Genomic DNA, 15,359 nt, shown 5'->3' on the forward strand with positions numbered 1-15,359 from the left:
GTTCTATGTTCTAAGTCAGATTCAGGAGCTTTGCGGTTTGGAGGAATTTGCAGAGATTGGTGTCGTGGGCCTGCTGATCGTGGCCGCAGATGGTGACATTATCAAGATATGGGAAGGTTGCCCGTAAGCTGTATTGGTCGACCAATCGGTCCATCTCCCTTTGGAAGACCGAGACCCTGTTTGTGACACCGAAGGGAACCCTTAAAAAGTGATAGAGCCGCTCGTCCGCTTCGAACGCAGTGTACTTGCGATCGCTTGCGCGGATGGGGAGCTGATGGTAGGCAGACTTGAGGTCCACCGTGGAGAAGACCTTGTACTGCGCGATCCTGTTGACCAGGTCGGATATACGGGGGAGAGGGTATGCGTCCAGCTGCGTAAACCTGTTGATGGTCTGACTGTAGTCTATGACAATCCTATTCTTCTCCCCGGCCTTTACCACTAGAACTTGTGCTCGCCAGGGGCTGTTACTAACCTCGATGACCCCTTCCTTCATAAGCCGCTGGACCTCGGACCTGATGAAGACCCGGTCCTGGGCACTGTATCGTCTGCTCCTGGTGGCGACGGGTTTGCAATCCGGGGTGAGGTTTGCAAACAAGGACGGGGAATCGACCTTGAGGGTCGCGAAGCTGCAGACAGTGAGGGGAGGCATAGGGCCGCCGAATTTACCGTATATACTCGCGTATCATGCGACTTTTGAAGACCTAAATTGTAACCTAAATTTGGGGGGTCGCATGATACGCGAGATACAAAATTTGCGGGTGTTTTACTTGCTGTTTTTTCTGATGGGAAGATGTTCAGCCGCTTGCCGTTTCCATTCATAAAAACATGAATGGCTGAACATCTTCCCATCAGAATGCTGTGGTCACAATCTGAAGAGTAGTATTCCTGATCATATGGGTAATTTATTCAATACATGGCCGTCTTTTTCCGATACAGAATTCGCGGGTGTTTTACTTGCCGTTTTTATGAATGGAAACGTCAAGTGGCTGAACGACGCTAGTAAAGCCAGCTGGAAAGCTGTTCGATTCGCCAACAGCTTTCACAACAGAATCCACTCTGCAGAATCCACAGACAATGATACCATTTGGAAGTTTTAGTTTGGGCATTAATTTCCAAAAAAGTGACTCGCATGATACATGAGATATAGCATAAAATCATGTTTTGGGGATGAAAATTTAGGGGTGGCATGATACGCGAGATCGCATGATACGCGAGTATATACGGTAAATGTTAGACTCTGGAGGTTACACTGGAAGTCTAACCCCAGGTGTGTGGCCGCACAGAGGTGGGGGAGGACCTAGAGTCTGTAATTTTTAAACTCCCTGCCCTGGTCTGTGAGGTCCGCTATACAACACCCCGTGATCTGTACTGACCGGGAGACAGGGAGAGCGCAGCGTCTTACCGTGGTGGGGGTGGATGAAACTCTCTGTGCTCCCGGAGTCCAGCAGGCAGGTTGTATCGTGCCCGTTGAGCAGAATCCTTCTTGTAGCCGTAGAGAGGCTGCGGGGCCGAGACTGGTCCAGAGTGACTGAAGCGAGTCGTGGCAGATAGTCGGAGTCTTCATCAGGCAGGGAGTAGTCATCCGCGAGGTCCTTGGAGCCGATCCAAGATGGGGGCGCCCGTCGGTCGCACATGGTGGGGGGTGGACAAAATGGCGGCGCCCGTCCCCCGAATGTCGTGTCGGAGGCGTAAAATGACGGCGCCCGGAGGTCAAACGTGGCGTTGGGGGATGGGGGCAGCACGGGGCCCCTGGAGAGAGAGACGGGGGAGTCCCGCGGTCGCTGCCCGGGACCGCAGCGACCGCCTTTGCCTGGCAGACGGCCACAAAGTGGCCTTTCTTCCCGCAGCCCTTGCAGATTACAGAACGGGCTGGGCAACGTTGTCGGGGGTTCTTTGCCTGGCCGCAAAAATAGCAACGGGGCCCCGTGGGTTTTTCGGGGCGCCCTGCGGCACAAGCCTGGGTGGGGTCCGAGTCCGTGGGGGAGAGAGACGCCGAGTTCTACGCTGCCCAGGGGGCCGCCACGTGGTCGGGGGCGTAGGAGCGGGCATTTCTGCTCACAACATCTAGAGAGGTATCGAGGGACCGTGCCCCCGTGAGGCTCAAGGTTTCTCTCTCTGCGGCGGATCTGTGGGGACTGCATGTCTGTAACAAAGGCGTCTCAGATGAGGAGCTCAGTGTGCTCACTAGCCAACACTTGTGGGCAGCCGCAGTTCCTCCCCAGTACAAGGAGCGCACGGTAAAAATCGTCCAACGACTCACCAGGGATCTGCTGCCTTGTGGCCAGTAAGTGCCGAGCGTAAACTTGATTTACCGGCCGGATGAAGTGTCCTTTGAGCAGTTCCATGGCCGCGTCGTAGTCGGTCGTTTCCTCGATGAGCGTGTAGATGGCGGGGCCGACGCACGAGTGGAGGATGTGTAGTTTTTGCTCCTTCGCTGGTACGTTTTCCGCCGCACTGAGGTAGCTGTTGAAACAAGCCAGCCAGTGCTTGAACGTAGCTGCTGCATTAGCTGAGTGGGGGCTGAGTCGTAGACGCTCCGGTTTGATGCGGAGCTCCATCCTTTAAAATCTTGTAGATTAAATTGATGCTCAATCAATGAACACAGAAACGAAGGAGTATTCCGAATCGAAGGCTTTAATCTACAAGAAGTCTGCCCAGCAGCAGGAGTACAGAAATGACCTGGCTGCTGGGAAACACGGGTTCTTATACTCCGCCTCATAGGCGGAGCTACCTTCCTCCCGACCAATGAGAAGACATCACTTGGACCAATGGGCAGCGAGCCTTCTACACCAATAGCAGCTCTCACTCTCAGGTACCGTAATACCCCTAGTCATACTACCACAGATAGCACCAGGAGAAAAGCTCCTCAACAAGGGGAATGGGAGCCAAATGCCCCTCCCACATTTTGAACCCATCGTCAGGATCTGCTCCCTCCAGCCCCCTCCCTTGGCGCCACTCGGTCCTGACATGATTAACGAGAGGATATGGGAAAGACGATGGCTGATTAGCTTGTAGCATAGCTCCCGTGAAGAAAAATAAAAGTCCAGGAGAAGAAAAATATATTCATTATAGAGGTCGAATCTTAATCCCTTCCCAATAAACATGACAATGAAATCAGATAAATAACAACATGATGTGGCAGCAAGTCTGGATTTCAGAATTTCTGAGCTTTAGGAAGTCTGGACAATTTCCTGCCGTTTATGGACTTAATGAGGAGTAAATTTGGGCAGCACGGTAGCATGGTGGTTAGCATAAATGCTTCACAGCTCCATGGTCCCAGGTTCGATTCCCGGCTGGGTCACTGTCTGTGCGGAGTCTGCACGTCCTCCCCGTGTGTGCGTGGGTTTCCTCCGGGTGCTCCGGTTTCCTCCCACAGTCCAAAGATGTGCGGGTTAGGTGGATTGGCCATGATAAATTTCCCGTAGTGTCCTAAAAAAGTAAAGGTTAGGGGGGGGGGGGGGGGGTTGTTGGGTTACGGGTATAGGGTAGATACGTGGGTTTGAGTAAGGTGATCATTGCTCGGCACAACATTGAGGGCCGAAGGGCCTGTTCTGTGCTGTACTGTTCTATGTAAAGCATCAGTCGGACCATCAAAAGATGTAACAGAGTCTCAGAAATGGCTTTCAGGGTCGCCGCAGGTTATCGCAATGACATAATTCATTCCAGCTACCTTCGAACTTCATCGAAACGCCAAAGTTTCTGCTGTGTCATTGCTGAGGAGTCCTGGGAAAAGGAGATCTTTGCCTCTTCATGGAGTCAGGTCCTGCGGCACCTCACTATCCCAGGCCCCAGGTCCTGCGGCACCTCACTATCCCAGGCCCCAGGTCCTGCGGCACCTCACTATCCCAGGCCCCAGGTCCTGCAGCACCTCACTATCCCAGTCCCCAGGTCCTGAGGCACCTCACTATCCCAGGCCCCAGGTCCTGCGGCACCTCACTATCCCAGGCCCCAGGTCCTGCGGCACCTCACTATCCCAGGCCCCAGGTCCTGCGGCACCTCACTATCCCAGGCCCCAGGTCCTGCAGCACCTCACTATCCCAGGCCCCAGGTCCTGCGGCACCTCACTATCCCAGGCCCCAGGTCCTGCGGCACCTCACTATCCCAGGCCTGGGACGTTGTCTGTTCTGAGTTAGAATTCGGTGGTCTGCTCCCTTTACATCCAGCTCCCAGAACGGGAATCCCGCCCTCCCTTCTTTCCAGCAGTCTGACAACTCGAATATTCTCCAAATCTTCCAGGATTTCTGCCACATGGCTAATTTTCCAAGGAATAAAACATGAGCTTCAACTGAAGAAGCAACATTTTAACTTTCTGGATTCTTTCCTCCGTTTCACCAAAGCCTCTTATTAATATTGTACAGCTGTTCCTGATGAGTTTTCTGTCAGCAGGCCGAGACTCTGGTCTATTATTCAGATAAAGTTTGCAGTCATCGAGCATCCAGTCACCGCTTGAGGATATTGAAAAGGCAACTCCACCTCCTCCCAATCCGACTGCCCTTTTATCGCCCGATTTCTTCATGTTTTTCAGTATATTCTCTCCAATACTTATCCAAAGGAATATTAGTAAAAATTAACTTTTGGATTAGGTGACGGGCAAACAGGATAAAAGATGGATTACAAAGGGAGTGGAGCCGGAGCCCGCTATTCCTGTGCCCTATCATGTAGGCCCCCTTGACAGCCTTCTCAATGATGCCTGGAAATGTACAAATACACCAGTTGAGGCCTATCATTGATTCATAAAGGTTTAGAATGACTTTGCTGTCTTTGTATTCAATACCTCTATTTAGAAGGTACGTTTCTCATACACTTTCTTCATCATTACATTATTGTGCCACCTGCCACCAAAATATTTCACAGCCTTCAGAATCAGACATTTATTTTATACAGCCTCTCCATGGCATTCCTCCCAAAGTGCATCACCCCACACTATCTGCATTAAACTGTACCTGCCATATGTCTGCCCATATTACCAGACTAGGTCCTGCTGACATCTGCTAGGTCCCCTCTTCACTATGTAACACACAGTGCCAAAGTTTGGATTATGTGCAAACTTAGAAATTCTATTCCCCATCAGGAAGTTCAGATCATTTATTGAAATCCTCCGAATGCCATACACAGCCCTGGATGTGCTGCCACATTGCCCAACTGCCGCCATTGTTCAAAGCTGAGCTGAATCAGTTCAACCGAGAGCGGAGGAGAAAGGTTTTAAATTGATGACACACAGAGACATTATAATGTGAACTGCAAGCTGTTGCTCATTACCAGCCCCTGTCTGTTCACACAACCTGCTGCATGCTCCAGATTATGGTAATAATAGTAATTGGTTTTATTTTTATTTTCTTTCTGGACCCCCTCACTCAGAGCTCGATACTACCATCTTGTACCTAAATATAGTAATGGCTCCTCAGTGGAATCCAGCGTGTCTAACACTGGCACCGAGAGGAACACAGGTGGCTCTGGCCAAACTGGACTTGCCAATTCGGGTAACACCTGCTACATGAACTGCATTCTGCAATGCCTCTGCAACACCACCCCATTGGTCGAATATTTCATAACTGGGGCTTATGCTGATGATGTAAACAGGTAAGAGCACCAGACACAGAGTAAAAGAATTGTATTAGAAAGTCAATAACCATTAGGGTGATGTGATAATAGAGCCTGAGAAATGATCATTTCAAGAACAAGAATAATTTGGCACCTGTCCTGTTTGTGAGGGTCAGTGATGCGGATAAGGGAGATGCCTGGGCTGCAAATTGGTTTGTTATTGGGGGGGGGGGGGGGGGGGTTGACAACAGCTTGAGCATCATTGCACTTGTTGGATTTTTAGTTCTGATGCAGTTTTTCCTTGTGTAGAAGTCGAGGTGAACTTTCCAACGCATTCTCTGCCTTAGTGATGGATATGTGGCTTGGTGATTGTGTCTATGTCTTCCCTGATGAAGTAAAACGAGTCCTTGGAAAATTACATGCTTCCTTTTCTGATGGCACACAGCAAGATGCCCAGGAACTTTTACTTTTCTTCCTGAATGTTCTCCATAATGATCTGAAAAGGGTAAGTACCAGCCCTTTCTGAGGGTAACAACGATTACACACGGTGCAGAGGGATCAAAGTGTTTGCATGCTTCAGAAATGAATTCAGTGATTACACTGACCTTTCACCTGGACTGGTTAAAGTATTCGCATTATAATTTATCCAATGTTTATCTTTTTTTCTTTTGCAGCCACAGACCCTTCCTCATTGAAATCTGATCAATACGTGTCACTCTCTATAACATAGAACATAGAACATTACAGGGCAGTACAGGCCCTTCGGCCCTCGATGTTGCACCGACCTGTGAAACCCTTCTAAAGTCCCTCTACACTATTCCCTTATCGTCCATATGCCTATCCAATGACCATTTGAATGCGTTTCGTGTTGGCGAGTCCACTACTGTTGCAGGCAGGGCATTCCACGCCCTTACTACTCTCTGAGTAAAGAACCTACCTCTGACATCTGTCCTATATCTATCTCCCCTCAATTTAAAGCTATGTCCCCTCGTGCTGGACATCACCATCCGAGGAAAAAGGCTCTCACTGTCCTCCCTATCTAATCCTCTGATCATCTTGTATTCCTCAATTAAGTCACCTCTTAACCTTCTTCGCTCTAACGAAAACAGCCTCAGGTCCTTCAGCCTTTCCTCATAAGACCTTCCCTCCATACCGGGCAACATTCTTGTAAATCTCCTCTGTACCCTTTCCAATGCTTCCACATCCTTCCTATAATGTGGCGACCAGAACTGCACGCAATACTCCAAATGCAGCTGCACCAGAGTTTTGTACAACTGCAACATGGCCTCGTGGCTCCGTAACTCAATCCATCTACCAATAAAAGCTAACACACCGAACGCCTTCTTTTTTTTTAACCTTTTTTATTTTTAAATTTAGAGTACCCAATTATTCTTTTTTCCAATTAAGGGGCAGTTTAGCGTGGCCAATCCACCTACCCTGCATATTTTTGGGTTGTGGGGGTGAAACCCACGCAGACACGGGGAGAATGTGCAAACTCCACACGGACAGTGACCCGGAGCCGGGATCGAACCTGGGACCTCAGCGCCGTGAGGCGGTTGTGCTAACCACTAGGCCACCGTGCTGCACTCCGTACGCCTTCTTAACAACCCTCTCAACCTGGTTGGCAACTTTCAGGGATCTATGGACATGGACACCGAGATCTCTCTGCTCGTCCACACTACCAAGAATCTTACCATTAGCCCAGTACTCTGTCTTCCTGTTACTCCTTCCAAAATGAATCACCTCACACTTTTCTGCATTAAACTCCATTTGCCACCTGTCAGCCCAGCTCTGCAGCTTATCTATGTCCCTCTGTAACCTGTAACATCCTTCTGCACTGTCCACAACTCCACCGACTTTAAGAGGGAGGCGATGTTTAAACTGCGGGAAGCCTGGCCACTATGCAGCCGTGTGTAGGTCTGCACCAACAGTCAAGGGCCAGCGCTCCCCATTCCAACGCAGACCCGTTCGGAGTGTACAACAAGGTTTACAGGATTCTGATCCGGGCAGTACATCGGATCCATAGGACGCTTGCCTGGAGTCCCCCTACATGTGGGCATCATTACCACACGTGAACATTCCTCACCGACATCATCAGGGAGCCTGCCCATCCTCACTGTGATTCTGCGGATGAATGGCGTGCGGTGATGCAAGTAAATCAATGCTCAATCCAGTTCATGCTGGACACAGGTGCTTCTGCCAATCTCCTTTCACAGGCAGATTGCATCCGCATCAAGCAGCCACCCAGCTCCTTCCAGCAGCCACCCAGCTCCTTCCAGCAGCCACCCAGCTCCTTCCAGCAGCCACCCAGCTCCTTCCAGCAGCCACCCAGCTCCTTCCAGCAGCCACCCAGCTCCTTCCAGCAGCCTGCCAGCTCTTTCCAGCAGCCACCCAGCTCCTTCCAGCAGCCGGCCAGCTCCTTCCAGCAGCCACCCAGCTCCTTCCAGCAGCCACCCAGCTCCTTCCAGCAGCCACCCAGCTCCTTCCAGCAGCCACCCAGCTCCTTCCAGCAGCCACCCAGCTCCTTCCAGCAGCCACCCAGCTCCTTCCAGCAGCCGGCCAGCTCCTTCCAGCAGCCACCCAGCTCCTTCCAGCAGCCACCCAGCTCTTTCCAGCAGCCACCCAGCTCCTTCCAGCAGCCACCCAGCTCCTTCCAGCAGCCGGCCAGCTCCTTCCAGCAGCCACCCAGCTCCTTCCAGCAGCCACCCAGCTCCTTCCAGCAGCCTTCCAGCTCCTGGACTATAACGGCAATGCCATCACAGCCCTGGGATCCTGCCATCTGCCTGTCTCCCAACAGGAGCATTCACGCAAGGCTAAGGTTTGAAATCATCAAGCCAGACAAGGCCTCCCTGCTCGGCGCACATGCCTGCGAGCTGCTGACCCTTGTGCAGTGGGTCCACACAATGACCTCCCCCCAACATGGATCTTCAGGCCGGCATTGACGACATCCTCGCTCAGTATCCGGATGTGTTCGACAGGATGGGCAGTCTGCCATATCGGTACAAGATCCTGCTGCGGCCTGATGCCACGCCAGAGGTCCACGCACCACGCCGGGTCCCGGCTCCATTGAAGGATCGCCTGAAGGTGCAGCTCAAGGCTGTTCAGGACCAGGGCATCATTTCTAAAGTTACAGAACCGACGGACTGGGTCAGCTCGATGATATGTGTGAAAAAGCCTTCGGGGGAGCTGCGCATCTGCATTGATCCCAAGGATCTCAACCAGAATATAATGCGGGAACACTACCCCATCCCGAAGCAGGAGGAACTCACAAGTGAGATGGCACATGCCCGGTTCTTCACAAAGCTAGATTCCTCACCGGGATTCTGGCAAATCCAGCTGGATGGGTCCAGCAGAAGGCTCTGCACCTTCAACACACCGTTTGGCAGATACTGCTACAACCGTATGCCATTCGGCATCGTCTCGCCCTCGGAGATCTTCCATCGGATCATGGAGCAGATGATGGAGGGCATTGAAGGGGTTCATGTGTATGTGGATGACGTTATCATTTGGTCCACGACCCACGAAGAGACCATCTCTCGTCTCCAGCAGGTTATCCGCCGTGTCCATGCCAATGGCCTCAAGCTGAACAGGGCCAAGTGTTGCTTTGGTATGTCGACGCTTAAGCTCTTAGGTGACCAGATCTCTCAGCAGGGTGTGCGCCCGGACACAGACAAGGTCAAGGCCATCGAAGCCATGAAGACCCCTGAAGACAAGAAGGCGGTGCTGTGTTTTTTAGGCAAGGTAAACTTCTCGGGCAAGTTTATCCCAAACCTGGCCTCACACACCACGGCCCTCAGACACCTGGTGAAAAAGTCTACTACCTTTGAGTGGCAGGCAGCCCATCAAGCAGAGTGGCTGGAGCTGAAAGCCAAGCTCATCACTGCACCTGTATTGGCATTTTTTGACCCTGACAGGGAAACGAAAATCTCGACAGATGTGAGCCAGGACGGCATCGGCACGGTGTTGCTCCAGCGCAATGGCACCCCATCCTGGGTATTGGTTACCTACCCATCACGGGCAATGACACCCACCGAGCAGTGACATGCCCAAATGAAAAGGAATGCCTGGGCCTGCTTACTGGAATTCTCAAGTTCCACGATTATATCTCCGGCCTGCCGACGTTCACTGTCGAGACGGATCACAGGCCTCTGGTCCCCATTATCCACAAGGACCTGAACAGACATGATGCCCCGTCTGCAGCACATCCTCCTCAGACTCCGGAGGTATGACTTTGAACTAGTGTACATGCCTGGCGAGGAGCTCATTATTGTGGATGCCTTGTCCTGCTCCATTACCTTGCCTGCGGACCTGCCGGCATTCATCCAACAGATCGAATCACAGGTGCAGCTGTGGGCCAGCAACCTCCCGGCGTTGGATGAAAAGGTGATTCACATTCACGACAGGACAGCCAAAGACCCTCTTCTGCAGCGTTTCATGCACCACCTCGCCATGGCTGGCAAAAAGGGCAGTGCCCTCAATTCTTCAATGTGAAGGATGACCTGACGGTGGTTGATGGCATCCTCCTCAAGCTGGACCGCAGTGTCATTCCATTCAGTCTCCAGAGCTTGGTGCTCCGGCAAATCCATGAGGGACACCTGGGTGTTGAGAAGTGCCGGCGCAGAGCCAGGCAAGCTGTCTACTAGCCCGGTATTAGCCAGGGCGTCTCGACCATGGTCCTCAACTGTCCGACCTGTCAACGCTTCAGCCAGCACAGGGCAAGGAGACGCTTCAGCAGCACAGAGCAAGGAGACGGCACAGGGCAAGGAGACCCTTCAGCCAGCACAGGGCAAGGAGACGCTTCAGCCAGCACAGGGCAAGGAGACGCTTCAGCCAGCACAGGGCAAGGAGACTCTTCAGCCAGCACAGGGCAAGGAGACGCTTCCAGCCAGCACAGGGCAAGGAGACGCTTCCAGCCAGCACAGGGCAAGGAGACGCTTCAGCCAGCACAGAGCAAGGAGACGCTTCAGCCAGCACAGGGCAAGGAGACACTTCAGCCAGCACAGGGCAAGGAGACGCTTCAGCCAGCACAGGGCAAGGAGACGCTTCAGCCAGCACAGGGCAAGGAGACGCTTCAGCCAGCACAGAGCAAGGAGACGCTTCAGCCAGCACAGGGCAAGGAGACAGCACAGGGCAAGGAGACGCTTCAGCCAGCACAGGGCACGGAGACGCTTCAGCCAGCACAGGGCAAGGAGACGCTTCAGCCAGCACAGGGCAAGGAGACGCTTCAGCCAGCACTGAGCAAGGAGACACTTCAGCAGCACAGGGCAAGGAGACAGCACAGGGCAAGGAGAGGCTTCCAGCCAGCACAGGGCAAGGAGACGCTTCAGCCAGCACAGGGCAAGGAGACGCTTCAGCAGCACAGGGCAAGGAGACAGCACAGGGCAAGGAGACGCTTCAGCCAGCACAGGGCAAGGAGACGCTTCAGCAGCCAGCACAGGGCAAGGAGACGCTTCAGCCAGCACAGGGCAAGGAGATGCTTCAGCCAGCACAGGGCAAGGAGACGCTTCAGCCAGCACAGGGCAAGGAGACGCTTCAGCAGCCAGCACAGGGCAAGGAGACGCTTCAGCAGCCAGCACAGGGCAAGGAGACGCTTCAGCCAGCACAGGGCAAGGAGATGCTTCAGCCAGCACAGGGCAAGGAGACGCTTCAGCCAGCACAGGGCACGGAGACGCTTCAGCCAGCACAGGGCAAGGAGACGCTTCAGCCAGCACAGGGCAAGGAGATGCTTCAGCCAGCACAGGGCAAGGAGACGCTTCAGCCAGCACAGGGCAAGGAGACGCTTCAGCCAGCACAGGGCAAGGAGACGCTTCAGCCAGCACAGAGCAAGGAGACGCTTCAGCCAGCACAGGGCACGGAGACGCTTCAGCCAGCACAGGGCAAGGAGACGCTTCAGCCAGCACAGGGCAAGGAGATTGCTTCAGCCAGCACAGGGCAAGGAGACGCTTCAGCCAGCACAGGGGCAAGGAGACGCTTCAGCCAGCACAGGGCAAGGAGACGCTTCAGCCAGCACAGAGCAAGGGAGACGCTTCAGCCAGCACAGGGCAAGGAGACGCTTCAGCCAGCACAGGGCAAGGAGACGCTCAGCCAGCACAGGGCAAGGAGACGCTTCAGCAGCCAGCACAGGGCAAGGAGACGCTTCAGCCAGCACAGGGCAAGGAGAACGCTTCAGCCAGCACAGGGCAAGGAGACGCTTCAGCCAGCACAGGGCAAGGAGACATCTTCAGCCAGACAGGGCAAGGAGACGCTTCAGCCAGCAACAGGGCAAGGAGACGCTTCAGCCAGCACAGGGCAAGGAGACACTTCAGCCAGCACAGGGCAAGGAGACGCTTCAGCAGCACAGAGCAAGGAGTACGGCACAGGGCAAGGAGAACCTTCAGCCAGCACAGGGGCAAGGAGACGCTTCAGCCAGCACACGGGCAAGGAGACACTTCAGCCAGCACAGGGCAAGGAGACGCTTCAGCCAGCAAAGGGCAAGGAGACGCTTCAGCCAGCACAGGGCAAGGAGACACTTCAGCCAGCACAGGGCAAGGAGACGCTTCAGCCAGCACAGGGCAAGGAGACGCTTCCAGCCAGCACAGGGCAAGGAGACGCTTCAGCCAGCACAGGGCAAGGAGACGCTTCAGCCAGCACAGGGCAAGGAGACGCTTCCAGCCAGCACAGGGCAAGGAGACGCTTCAGCCAGCACGAAATCGAGACCTCCTCGTGGTCCAAGTTGGCATCGACCTCTTTCATGCCAATGGTCGTGATTATGTGTTAATCACTGATTATTTTTTCTAACTACCCAGAAGTTGTGAAGCTCTCAGACCTCATATCCAAGACCGTCATCAAGGCCTGGTAAGGAGACGTTCTCCAGGCATGGTATTTGTAATGAAGTCCAATTGGCTTTATTGGTTGGCCAATTGGAGTATGAGCTCCCTCAATGATAGCTCATTGAGGGGGTCTATATAATCACCTGTGTAGGCTTTGTGAGCCAGTCTTAAGTTGACTGGACTGCTAGCAGCACTGTTTGTAGCTGCTCCTGTAATATCGTTATTGTAAATAAATATTGGTGTGGTGACGGAACTCCTGCCTCCCGTGGATTACTACAGTATCCCACTCACTGTCATGAGTGACAACGGTCCTTGCATCAGCAGCCAAGAGTGGTCAGGATTTGGCCAGGTATATCAGTTTCATCACGTCACTTCCAGCCCACATTACCCGCAGTCCAACGGGAAGGTTGAGAAAGGGGGGCACATAGTGAAGCAGCTCATCTGAAAGGCCGTGGATTCTGCTTCTGACATCAACCTTGCGCTGCTTGCGTACAGGGCAACCCCCCTGTTTACCGACATGTCACCGGCTCAACACCTGATGAACAGGGACCTGCGGACGACTCTTCCAGCCATACACTTGCCTGACCTGAATCACCACCTGGTTCTGCAGAAGGTGCAGAAACTCGGGGACCGGCAATGATGCTCATGCCACCGATTTGCCTGTGCTATCCCAGGTGGATACGGTCTGGATCAAGCTACCTGATGGAGGCTGGTCAGTTCCAGCTGTTGTTGTTCGACGGGCTGCTCCCCGATCGTATGTTGTGCGTTTGGCTGATGGCTCTGTTGTGCGGTGAAACAGACGGGCACTGCGCACAGTTGCCCGCCCGCAACCACATACTTGATTGTTTCCATCCGTTATTGTGCCACCACCTGATACCCCGAACCACGAGGCCACCAGCCCGGCTTCAATCCCGCCTATCAAGGCTCCGTCATCCCCACCACCATCTCTCCGGTGGTCGACCAGGATCAAACGCAAGCCCCAGAGACTGGACTTATGAACACTTGTTTTGTTTGCTATGTTCTGTTTTTGCACATTAGACACCTGTTTTCACATGTACATATGTTCCCATCTGCTACTATATGTAAATAAGTTAGTTTTTCGACCTACACATGTAAATACTTTCACATAGGCCATAGAAAAACATTTCAAAAGGGGAAATGTCATGATCTACAGACAGGCAGCTAATGAACACAGAGAACAGGACATAACCAATCAGCAGGCAGGACACTTGGGGGTGGTTTCCCACTATAAAAGGCACGAGGCACGCACACTACGCCTCTTTCCACTGGGGACATCTACAGAGTGAGTCAGGGTGTACATATCATATAACTCCTACAGCACGTGGCTAAGAGCTAGTCTGATTCAGTCAGACAGATTAATCACACTAGGTTAGCAGAGAGTCGAACTCACAGCGAGCGGAGCTAACTGTGTGACAGGTTCAATAAATCACATTGAACTAACTTCAAGGTGTGGAGTATCTCTCCGGTAAAGCTGCATCCAGTTGCAGCCCGTGTTATCTTACTGTGCTTAACACGACAGTCACCACCACCCTCTGAAGGGCAACTAGGGATGGGCAATAAATGCTGGCCTGACCAGCGATGCCCATATCCTGTAAATTAATTTTTTTTTTAAACTGCCAGGTTGCCTGGGTGGCAGGTTAGAAATGGCAGGAAACCGGCCCAGGATGCACTGCCATTATGACGTGGGCTCGAGGACCTACTACTGGTCGGGTTGGGATGTTGGGGTTGACTGGAGGCTATGGTTGGGGGATCCAGAGATTAGGGTAGAATTCTCTCCCTGGACTGACAGTGGAACATTCCTTGCCCAGGTTAGGAGTGTCCCATTTCCCGAGAAATACCCCAATGCAAATGGGACCCTTTTTCCCCATTAAACCACGTCCTGTGTCTCTCTCCTCTCATCAGAACCCGGGGATTATAAACTGTGGCTGTTGGTCCATCTGTTGTGTTCTCTGAGCTGACAGTTTGTAATTAATCAATTAGATTGCGTGTGGATGGTATAACTGAATGGTGGGAACTCCATTTTGCAGTGATTACATTTGATGGATTAATGATGGATTAACAATGGATTAATGATGGATTGACAATGGATTGTACACTTTATTATTACTGTAGTTTTCATAGAATTTACAGTGCAGAAGGAGGCCATTCGGCCCATCAAGTCTGCACCGGCTCTTGGAAAGAGCACCCCACCCAAGCCCACTCCTCCACCCTATCCCCATAACCCAGTAACCCCACCCAACACTAAGGTCAATTTTGGACACTAAGGGCAATTTAGCATGGCCAATCCACCCAACCTGCACATCTTTGGACTGTGGGAGGAAACCGGAGCACCCGGAGGAAACCCACGCAGACACGGGGAGGATGTGCAGACTCCGCACAGACAGTGACCCAAGCCGGAATCGAACCTGGGACCCTGGAGCTGTGAAGCAATTGTGTTGTTGTTGTTGGGCTATTTGTTTTTTTCTCAATTTAAAGTACCCAATTTTTTTTTTCCCCATTTAAGGGGCAATTTAGCGTGGCCAATCCACCTACCCTGCACATCTTTGTGTTGTGGGGGTGAGGCCCACACAGACACGGGGAGAATGTGCAAACTCCACACGGACAGTGACCCGGAGCCAGGATCGAACCTGGGACCTCAGCGCCGTGAGGCAGCTGTGCTAACCCACTGCGCCACCATGCCGCCCTGGGGTAGCAGTGCTAACCACTGCGCCACCGCGCTGCCCCAAAATTGATTTTTTCATGTTAGTTCTGTAGCTCTCCCACAATGTTCTGATCGCTGTTTCCATCACAATTCGGAATGTTTGTAAAGCTGATATTCTGGAAGTCGGTGGATCTGAATTCACTGTTTTTAAAAATTTGTTCTTTGGGGTGTGGGAGACGCTGGGCTGGGTCAGCATTTGTTGTCCATCCCTAATTACCCTCGAACTGAGCGTCTTGCTCGGCCATTTCAGTGAGGGGCAGTTAAGAGTCAACCACATTGCTGTGTCT

The 15,359-nt window shown here is 52.6% G+C and overlaps 1 protein-coding gene across 1 annotated transcript in view; it reads left to right on the forward strand.

Annotated features, from left to right (window-relative positions):
- Positions 1-15,359, forward strand: part of LOC119974806 (putative ubiquitin carboxyl-terminal hydrolase 50) — a 62,757-nt gene that overhangs the window by 40,935 nt on the left and 6,463 nt on the right. Inside the window, exons 2-4 of the mRNA XM_038814073.1 lie at positions 5,359-5,580; positions 5,851-6,046; positions 7,758-8,204. Coding sequence (XP_038670001.1) covers positions 5,359-5,580; positions 5,851-6,046; positions 7,758-8,204 — 865 coding nt within the window. The remainder of the gene's footprint in view (positions 1-5,358; positions 5,581-5,850; positions 6,047-7,757; positions 8,205-15,359) is intronic.

Source organism: Scyliorhinus canicula, chromosome 12, assembly GCF_902713615.1.
Source record: "Scyliorhinus canicula chromosome 12, sScyCan1.1, whole genome shotgun sequence".
NCBI lineage: Eukaryota > Metazoa > Chordata > Chondrichthyes > Carcharhiniformes > Scyliorhinidae > Scyliorhinus > Scyliorhinus canicula.